Source organism: Saimiri boliviensis, chromosome 13 (assembly GCF_048565385.1).
Source record: "Saimiri boliviensis isolate mSaiBol1 chromosome 13, mSaiBol1.pri, whole genome shotgun sequence".
Taxonomy (NCBI): Eukaryota; Metazoa; Chordata; class Mammalia; order Primates; family Cebidae; genus Saimiri; species Saimiri boliviensis.
The window spans coordinates 107,227,955-107,238,255 of record NC_133461.1 but is presented as its reverse complement, the minus strand read 5'-3'; the positions used below and the strand labels follow the sequence as shown (position 1 = coordinate 107,238,255).

The 10,301-nt window shown below is 53.4% G+C and overlaps 1 protein-coding gene and 1 long non-coding RNA gene across 2 annotated transcripts in view; one reads left to right on the top strand and one right to left on the bottom strand.

The window, feature by feature from the left end:
• Positions 1-612: 612 nt before the first annotated feature.
• LOC101049999 (defensin alpha 4) lies at positions 613-3,042 on the bottom strand. Its single transcript, XM_003944612.3, has 3 exons — positions 2,938-3,042; positions 1,498-1,681; positions 613-915 (listed from the first exon to the last, which is right to left on the bottom strand). The coding sequence occupies exons 2-3, from the start codon at positions 1,667-1,669 to the stop codon at positions 794-796; spliced, it is 294 nt and encodes a 97-aa protein (XP_003944661.2). The 5' UTR covers positions 1,670-1,681; positions 2,938-3,042; the 3' UTR covers positions 613-793.
• A 6,729-nt stretch (positions 3,043-9,771) lies between these two features.
• LOC141580885 (uncharacterized) overlaps positions 9,772-10,301 on the top strand; it is a 135,065-nt gene continuing 134,535 nt past the window's right edge. Inside the window, exon 1 of the long non-coding RNA XR_012513331.1 lies at positions 9,772-10,024. This is a non-coding gene — a long non-coding RNA (uncharacterized LOC141580885). The remainder of the gene's footprint in view (positions 10,025-10,301) is intronic.

The following is a 10,301-nucleotide window of genomic DNA, read 5'->3' as shown; positions in this document are numbered from 1 at the left end:
GGAGAGTGCAGGCTGCAAAGTGCGTGGAGCATTTGTGCCTGTGCGTTTTCTGGGAGTGAAGACGACTTTATGGGTGTGGAATCCAGGTCTTAGTAGATGTGGCTGGAGGTGTGTTTAATGAGGACATCCCAGCGTGGGCTGCTGTGTTTTCCGTTGCACGCATCCCGCCTTTGCTAACAACCAATTCCCTTCTTAATTAAAGTTGTTTCAATGGATCTCATGTAACCCTATGTCTTAAAAGGCAAATGGGTGACCTGGGCACGTTCAATACAACTTCAATATTTTGACACAGAGGATGGTGGTTTTCCCCAAGAAGTAGTGATGTTTGTAAGTAGCTAACCTGATTCTTTTGCCTAGTGTATGAGAGTTGCCTTTGGGAGTGAATCTGTTCAAAATGAGGCAGAGTGAAAAGACAGAGCAGTGGATGGTGAGATCAGTGGCATCATTTGTGCCTTCATTTCGATTTGTGTCTGAAGTCATGGCTCCTCCTTAAAACGTCTAGAATTTGAAACTTCAATTTGTTCAAAAATCTTGATACGGGATTCTGGTAGGTGCTTTCCAGTGTCTTGACACAGACGCGTATCAAACTTTAAAGAGGTGTAAACAAAGACATTTTGTTACAAGGCATTTATTTAGGATCAAGAAAGATGTTAAGGAGAAAACAGTACAGGAGAAAAAAACATTTCCTGTAGCTCTCAAAGCAATTGATGGGCTTATTCTGCAATCTCAGCTGCAGAAGAATGTGAAGCTCATACCACCGATGACGCATGGCATTTTCTTGGACAGCAGAATATTAATCTTCAAGCGAGCAGCAGTATGTGAAGCCCATACCGCCGATGATGCAGCTCCCAACACTATGTTCTGCTGGCTGGCAGTACACTAATCTGCAAGTGCAAGCCAAGCCCCTCGTTGAGCCTGGGGACACAGACAGAGCATCCGAAGCTGAGCACCACGGTCAGCAGTGGGTGATAAAGGGAATCTTGGGAAGTCACATGCTGGCTGAGGGGGGATGTTGGCTGCATTACAGCAGGTAGCACGAACAACCTCAGCCAATAGGAATAAATACACAGAGCAGTGCTGGTCATACAGGATTCGTGACTTGTCCTCCTTTGCTCTCATTTCTGTGCTTCTGCCCCAGCACACACGCCTGAACACACTCTTAAGCTCATCTCCAGTTTTTAACATGTTCTCTACCGGCAGAATGACATAGTCTCCCTGTAATATCTACTTGTTTAGATCCAGAAAGAATGAGTCAGTCTGTCTCTCCATATCTTAACCCCGGTGAATTTTATAGACATATCTTGGAATCAACTCTTTGGAGAAAGAAAACTACTTAGATTTGTTTGACTCTCTATTCAGTTTGGAGATAAGAAAATCAAGGCCCAGAGCTGCTAAGTAAAGCCACCTAAGTGACATCCACCATTGAGACTTGATTCCAGAGCCTGTCTCCCATCCATCCCTCTAGACTCTGTGGCTCTTCGTGCTGGCTTCTCTCACCTGAAACCTGAAGAGCGGAGATTTTGTCCCATGCAAAGGAAATAGATACGTCCTGGTTGTCGACCCCACGCTGCTCCTGGCCTGCAGCCTCATCACATCTTGCCTGGAGTGGCCCTGCCTGGGCCTGGAGGGCCACCAGGAGAAGGGTAGTGAGGAGGGCGAGGGTCCTCATGACTGGGGCAACCTGGAGGAGGAAGAGCAGGAGCAGTTGTGTGGGGAGGGAGAAGCCAGTCAGGGTTTATAGCTCTGCAGAGAGAAGGCTCAGAGACAAGAAACCTGGGCATCCTGAGTGAGAGGAGGTGTACATTTCGGTAGAGAGGGTGCGGGGCTCCTATTGGCCTAACATCCCTCCAGGGCTCCTCTGCTCTCCCAGCTTTCTTCACACGAAGCTCTACGTTTAGTGTCTGCACCAGATTGAAGCTGATGGTGATGATGAGGACCCTGGCATATTTTTCCTTTTTCTCAGAAATATCTAGTATTTCCTGGTTAAATATTTAACATTCAAAAAAGAATGGAAACAGTGTTTCCGTTTGATAATTTAAGAGAGCAAATGACTCTTATTTCCTGGTGATAGGCCCTACTATTCTCTTGAGGTCTAAACACCGGTGCCAGACCTGAATTGCAGGGGGGCAGAGAGTCACTCATTGCAGACTTCAAGGTCATTATACCGTCCTGAAGGGGAGACTGAGGTTATGGAGTGAGCAGTCTCCTGTAGGGCCCAGGGTGAAGAGAACAATGACCTTATCAGGCAACAGGTGAAATGAGCTCAGTGAGACGGAGAAAGAGTTGTGTAAGGCTCATGACTTGCCATGTGCACACATGCGGTTCTTTCCCTCAGACCATGTAGAAAAATCAGCTCAACCTGGACTGAAGACTAAACATAGACCTGAAACCATAAAACTGCTAGCAGAGCATACGAAGATAAGGCTTTGACACCGCATGCGCAGGCAATAAATAAAAGGGAAAATAGACAAGCCAGGCTGCACTGAACGCTAAAGCACCTGCATCAACCAACAGCGTGAAAGGCAACCCAGAAGATGTGAGAAAATATTTGCAGACCCTATGCGGTAGAAGGGGTAAATATCCGAATACATAAGGAAGTCAACTCAATAGCAAAAAGTCAACAACATGATTGAAAAACAGGCTGAGGACCTGTAAAGGCTTCTCTCAAAATAAAAGAATGTTCTAAAGAGCTATGACCGTCCCTACTGGACATGTCAAGTAGGTCACGTGTGTTTGGAAGGAAACTTTTTGAGTTTCTCTGTTACCTTAGCTGGGAGCCACGGCCCCCAGAAGCCTCCAGAGGCCCAGACAGAAGTTCACAGCAGGGAATTCACCTGCTGGGTCCCTCTGGGGTGGCCCCACAGTCAGAGGTCAGACTGGGGGCACAGCTTCAATGTTGAAACCTCAATGTGAAAGTTTAAATTTTGTGTTACTTACGGATCCTCAAGCCAGGCAGGGCAACCACAGAGGGCAGACAGCAGTCCTCTGTCCCGGGTCTCATGTAGCAAGAGCAGCATTGCACATGCAGGAGAGGACTTCCCTATTTAAGGGTCTTTTGGGATGAGGTGTCTTAATTTTTCAGGGTTACTTTCTATTGGGCACTTTCAATAACTGTTAACAAGGGCAGTTGAGAAATTTGGCGGAAAGCTTGAATCCAAACAGGAGTCCTCAGAGGGACGAACCCCACATCTGCTTTGGTCAGCCCTGGCCAGGCGGAGGCCACAACCAACTATGGATTCTCCATGACTCCTAAGACAATTGCCCCCGTGATGCCCATGCTGGTGGCTGAGGACGAACTACTTGGACCAAGGGAATATTTAAAGCCACCAGGAAAGCCCGGCCTGCATATTGTTATATATACCTTGTGAGGGGACTAGGGTGAGAACGCCACCCACTCACAGGGGACAGGAGACTAGGGTGAGAACACCACCCACTCGCAGGGGGGAGGGGACTAGGGTGAGAACGCTACCCACACATGGGAGGAGGGGACTAGGGTGAGAATACCACCCACACACGGCGGGAGGGGACTAGGGTGAGAATACCACCCACACACGTGGGAGGGGACAAGGGTGAGAACGCTACCCACACATGGGGGGAGGGGACTAGGGTGAGAATACCACCCACACACTGTGGAGAGGAGACTAGGGTGAGAACACCCACTCACAGAGGTGGAGTTAGATTCTGGTCTGAACCAACATCCCCAAGCCATGTGGTTTAATCATAAAATCAAATCCAAGCCCTTCAGGTGAGAAATACTGGAGAATACCTGGGTGAGACAGAATACCGCCTGGGGTTGCGTTGCTAGGTAGGGCAGGTTGGAGGCTCCTGAGTAAAGGTTGTGTATAGAGCATGGGGTTCCCTAGAGGGGACTATCACCTTTTCGCTTGGCATGAGATGGTTCAAGGCCACCTGCGCCAAGGACTCATCAAATTATTGCGTGAGACCTAATGTCTCTCAGAAGTCCCTCAGGAAGGTGGCCAGTGTGGCAGGGAGCTTGGTGTTAGCCTGCGTTAGTTTGTGCTGTGTACGCAAATACCTTATTCACAAATTCCAGAGGCCATGAATCTCCCTACACACACTTAGGAGGACGGCCTTTGGGTGCTTGGAATGCATGAGCTTTCCCTCGTGTGCTTCCTCCCGAGTTATTTGTAGGGGGGTCCTTGGGAGACTAGTGCACATTTTAAAAGGCACCACCCTCCACCCTCCACCCTCCTCCCTCCTCCCTCCTTCCTTCTCCACCCTCCTCCTCCCTCCTCCTCCTCCTCCACCCTCCACCCTCCTCCCTCCTCCCTCCTCCTCCTCCACCCTCCACCCTCCTCTCTCCTCTCTCCTTCCTCCTCCCTCTTCCTCCTCCTCCTTCACCCTCCACCCTCCACCCTCCTCCCTCCTCCCTCCTCCTCCTCCACCCTCCTCCTCCTCCACCCTCCACCCTCCACTCTCCTCCCTCCTCCCTCCTCCTCCTCCACCCTCCACCCTCCTCTCTCCTCTCTCCTTCCTCCTCCCTCTTCCTCCTCTACCCTTCACCCTCCACCCTCCACCCTCCTCCCTCCTTCCTCCTTCCTCCTCCTCCTCCACCCTCCTCCCTCCACCCTCTACCCTCCTCCCTCCTCCTCCTCCACCCTCCTCCTCTACCCTCTACCCTCCACCCTCCACCCTCCACCCTCCTCCTCCTCCACCCTCCTCCTCCTCCACCCTCCTCCTCCTCCACCCTCCACCCTCCACCCTCCTCCTCCTCCTCCTCCACCCTCCACCCTCCTCCCTCCTTCCTTCTCCACCTTCCTCCACCCTCCACCCTGCACCCTCCATCCTCCTCCCTCCTCCTCCATCCTCCTCCTCCTCCACCCTCCACCCTCCTCCCTCCTCCTTCCTCCTCCTCCACCCTCCACCCTCCTCCCTCCTCCTTCCTCCTCCTCCACCCTCCACCCTCCTCCCTCCTCCTTCCTCCTCCTCCACCCTCCACCCTCTACCCTCCTCCCTCCTCCTTCACCTTCCTCCTCCTTCTCCACCCTCTTCCTCCTCCTCCACCCTCCACCCTCCTCTCTCCTCTCTCCTTCCTCCTCCCTCTTCCTCCTCTACCCTCCACCATCCACCCTCCACCCTCCTCCCTCCTCCCTCCTCCTCCTCCACCCTCCACCCTCCTCTCTCCTCTCTCCTTCCTCCTCCCTCTTCCTCCTCCTCCTTCACCCTCCACCCTCCACCCTCCTCCCTTCTTCCTCCTCCACCCTCCTCCTCCTCCTCCACCCTCCACCCTCCTCCCTCCTCCCTCCTCCCTCCTTTCTCCTCCTCCACCCTCCACCCTCCTCCTCCTCCTCCTCCTCTTTCTCCTCATAGTGAGGCAAATGGGATGAGGTTTCTGGAAATGAGAAAAGAATGCAGTCACTCCTGAGGGAATAGATACCTACGGTGAGGTCACAGAGCCCGGTGTACAGGTGGAGCAGTCACTGACACATGGGAAGGTCATGCACAGTGGAAGGTGCTGGCTGTTATGGGAGAGGCCTAGTGAAGCCAATTTGCTACCTGGGCAATGGCCCAGGAATAAGGGAGTGCTGGTCGTAGTTTTGCTTGCCTGGAGCTACGGTGGGAGGCACCTGTGGCGTGAGGTGCCCTCTAATGTGGCTGTAGCTCTCATGACCTGAGGCTGGGTGACTCCACTCTGTCAGCACCTGAGGAATACGGAACTTGAGGACCTGGAGTCTATTAAAAAAGAGCATCTCACCCAGGCCCTGGGAGGTGTGTCTGACCCTAACCTCCTGGGAACGGGACATCAGGGGCTCTCAGCCGGCTCAGTGTGGAGGCCAGAGATGGGCGTAGTCTCACTGTGGCTGCCTCCTGCTTCGGGTGGTGGAAAAGAGCCTGGGCATGTTTGTTCTGAATGCATGAGGCATGAATCACCTGTAGGAGGATTGGAGCCTCCCTAATTTGACCAAACAGGTGCACCCCGCAGAGGCCGTTCCAGAGTTGTAAGAGCCCTACAGGCGTGGCCCCAGGGTGCTCCCAATACGCTGGGCACAGCCCAGGAATCTGCAGAAACACGACCCTGGGTGGGGTTATGGTCACAGCAACCTCCCCGACACTGGCACCACCTGCTCTATGGCTGGGCTCAGCCCGCCTACCTGTTATGTGGGCCCTGCTGTGATAAATGTGGGAGGTGGTTGCTGGCCAGTGGGCTCCCAGCCTGCAGGGCAGCGCTGCCCTCCCTGAGGGATGGGGACTCCCCATGTCCCGCTCTTCCCAGGGCCTCATCAGGTCACCGATCGTTGGGGCAACAGGGTCGCTGCTGCTGGTTTCTCTCTGCTTATCTGCAGGGGCTGAGAAACAGGAACATGGCCTCAGCTTCCTGCCCCCTCCCAAGGACCCATGTGCCAGGTCTGGCCTGTCCTGCGGGTGCTGTTCCCATGTTCTTAGGGACACATTAGCGGCTGAGCCTCTGTCAGGAGGAATCAGACATGCAGCATGGCTGGAATCTGGGGGCACAGCAGCACTAGAGCATGTCCCGTAGTGCCCATGTCTATACAGGCATTGTGTGCAGTGGTAGCCACCCTTTTAAGTGGGCGTAATGAGCTGCAGCGGCCAGGAAGTTTTTGGCTGCAGAAGCCGATAGCCAGGATGGGTGTGCTTTGTCCAGAGGCTCTGGGAGTTGTGATTGGTGGTAGTGAGTTTCCATATGAAACTCAGAACGCGGGATCTGGGCACTGCCTGGGAGACTACCTGCTGGGCCAGCTGCATGCTGTATTCTCCTGTGGCCCCAGTAAGGTGTGGAGGGCTTCTGGGTGGTGGCAGCTGTGGGCCTCAGCAGAACAGACAAGTGGGGTGCAGTGCCGCCACAGCAGAATGTCCCAGTAGGCACAGGGCCTGCCACAAAGTGGCTGGCACACGAATGGTGAAGACTCGGGTTTTAACTGCAAGGGGAATGTGCTGGCTCATGAGGGCCAGGTGATCCCTCGAATCTTTACTGCTGTAGGGATTTAATACTGTGAACCCACCGTGTGTGGGTTGTGGCCCAGCCATGGGCTTGGAGGAAGCCACTAAAGCGACCAGCGTGGTTTTTACTTCCTTCTTCTAGGGGCTTCTGAGCAAAATGCTGTCATGCCACACGGTACAGGGGTTTACACTGAATCACAGGGGGTCCTGGGCGCGCGTTACAGGCAGGGGCTGGCCAGCCTACTGAGACCACCTTCGTGCAGTCTGGTAAACAGGTACTGGGTCCCTTTTAAAGTCAAAGCAAACGCAGACTGCCACCCCTGTGGGATGGGAGTGAGCAGAATGCATCGGCCAAGCCTCCCGCTGCAAAACACTGTGCCCTGGGCCTTTGTCTGCCCTCTGCTGACTGGACTGTATGTGGGGTCAGGGCCTTGATGGTGCTGGAGGACCATCCGGTGGCTGCTCGACTTGGATTTTGGCACCAGGGAGTGACAAGCACCGTTTCCATCTCGTAGCTTAGTGGAGGAGACAAACAGCAGGCAGAGTCAGGAGGGTATGATGTGCCGTGCAGCCAGCGGTGACTACACAGAATAAAAGGATAACGCTGAGGTGGCCTGGAGTGCCCAGGCGAGTCGGTGTTGGGGGCAGGGTGCTGCCCAGTAGCATCACCATGGCAGCCTCATTTCGGGGAGAGCATCAGAGCAGAGGCCAGCAGGGGGCGGGGTGAGTCCTGCAGAAACCTGGGCGGGTTGAGGAGGAGGGAGAGCAGGTGCAGCCGCCCCGAGGCAGGGGTGTGGGCTGGCGCCGGCGGCCTCACCAGCAGCACGTGGAGGGATTTCAGGAGCTCAAAGAGCACGGATGGGCTGCAGGTGGACTGAGTCAGTGGCGGCTGCTGGTTCTGTCTTTTCCCTCCCCAGTCCAGCGTCCTGAGGTCGTTCCCTCCCATGCACGGCTGGAGGGGTGGAAACTGCAGGCTCGGTGGCGGAGCGGGGGCACACTGCTCTGTGGCAGGGGTGGACTTGGCAGCCCAGGGCCCCTCAGGTTCTCAGTCTGTGCTGAGGTTGCGCCTGTGCCTCACCTCCTCTTCGCCCACGTGACTCTCAGACGCCAACCCAAATTAGAAGAGAGGGATTCATCGCCCGTGGTCTCTTCCACTTCTCTTTCTGGGCTGCCCCGGGACCTTGGCAGAACTCTGAGGTTTAAGCAAAAGTGTTTTGTCTGAAAGTTCTTGCAACGCTTTCGCTTCCGAGTCCATCCGTGGTCTCCCCAGCCTGAGTTTCCAGTGCTTTTCACCAATGTCGACTTCCAGTCACAGCCGATGTGTCTGAAACGCTGCTCTCAGCCACGTGCTCTTGAATTTCCAGGGGATATTGAAGTGAGTCTGGACACTTACTAGGAGCCTTGACAGCGTCAACCTGAACACCATCAGAGCCTTGACGCCATATTCTGGGAAGCTGTTGGTGAGGGTGCAGGTGTGGGTGTGAGAGGAGAGTGGCTTCCAGGAGCAGCAAGGATGTTGTCACACCTGCTGAGGGTGTCCGGTGGCCCCATCAGACACAGGGTGTGTGGACCCTGGGCAGGGCCCTGGAACATGGTTTTGACCTGGTAGGGAAGGGCAGTCAAGGAACACAGAGTGCGTGTTACCATGGGGCAGGGTGGGGGCTTCGTGGGGGTGAGCTCTGAGGACTGTCCCTCTCCCAGCTCCTCAGAGTGCACCGCCCTGCACTCTGATATTTGAATACAAGACACCACTAAGACGACTGAAAAACATCAAAAATACCAAACTCAGAGAACCTGAGGCAAAGACGGTGCAGGGCACAAGGACGGGATGAGAGCAGAGGACAGGGGTCCCGGGTGCAGGTAAACCTGATGCACCGCCCCGGGGGGAGAACAGCTTTTTTTTTTTTTTTTTTTTTTTTTTTTTTTTTTTTTTTTTTTTTTTTTTAAGGTGGAATCTTACTCTGTCGCCCAGGGGAAAGTTTAATGGCAGGATCTTGGCTCGCTGTAACCTCCGTCTCCTGGGTTCAAGCCGTTCTCCTGCCTCAGCCTCCCCAGTAGCTGGGATTACAGGCTCCCACCCCCATATCTGGCTAATTTTTTGTTGTTATTATTTTGTAAGTCAAGATGGGGTTTCACCATGTTGGCCTGGCTAGTTTTGAATTCCTGACCTCAGGTGATCCACCCGCCTTGGCCTCCCAAAGTGCTGGGATTATAGGCTTGAGCCGTCAAGCCCAGGCGAGAACAGCCTTATGGATGCTGATGAGCAGTGAAGGAGGGATGGCTATGTGAGAGGCCGGAAGGACGTCGGATGAGATCAGGGATGGGAGCTTCACAGTTGATTTTCAGAGCTGGAGAAATTCCAGGTGCTGGCAGGAATTTGTGGGTGTCCAGTGGGTGAAACAGATTGTTGGAACGAAGATGGTTGAGGGTCGCTGTCATTCAAAGGTAAAAGTAGTGAGATATTGGGAGGGTGACCTGCCAGGTAATATCAGAGTGAACTCTTTTTCTAGGATTCTTAATGAATTATTTGACTTTCAGCAGCAAAGAAAAAAAAAACACACTTATTCAGAAAAGGGAACAAACAGTTTTTCTATCCCTTACATTCAGCTTTTTCCTGTAAGCAGAGTTCAGAAAATCAAACAGAGAAACAGAAAAAATAGCCTATGTGTTTTATTGTAAAATAAAATGTCACCCGGACTTTTCAGAAATGCAAGGAAGTGTTCACTGAAGACTGTTGAAATAGCAGTCGGTATGCTGCAATCGGGAAAGTCGTTGCCCTGCCGGCTCCTCAAGCCAAGGCAGGAGGATTTAAGCCCTGCGGGGAGCTGGGTGATAGCCCGGGACATCCCCAGGAGGGAAGTTGGCTGGTGTGATTGGACCATCTGTGTTTGCTAATCTGTGCTTGTTGGAGTTAGGCTTTCATCCTCCCACAGAGAGGAGGCTGCTTTCCCCTTGGGAAATTCCATTTACAGGGATGAGGCGTCTGACTTTCTCTTTTATTGTCCTACCACAGCATGGCTCAAGGTGGAAATCTCTTGTACATCAGTGAACACAGACTGCACGTGCTTTCCAGGGAACCGTTCTGGATCTCATCTGAGGCTGAGTGAGTTTCCCTGTTTGTTTGGAGACCCTCACACATCTGCCTGCATTCTCTGTTCCTAAAGTTTGCAGCTGTCATTGCCCACCCTGGACTGCAGTAGCAGAAGCCACACATGGTCCCAGTGTGCCTTTATCCACACAGAGGAGCAGGGATGCTCCATCCCCCTCTGCCCATTTCCCTTGAGTTGAGAGATGCTTCTCAGCAAATAGGCCCGAATTCTACTCCATCGTTCTCTGTTGCAACAGCACTTCCTCTTAATTCAGTGGAGATTGACCTCCTC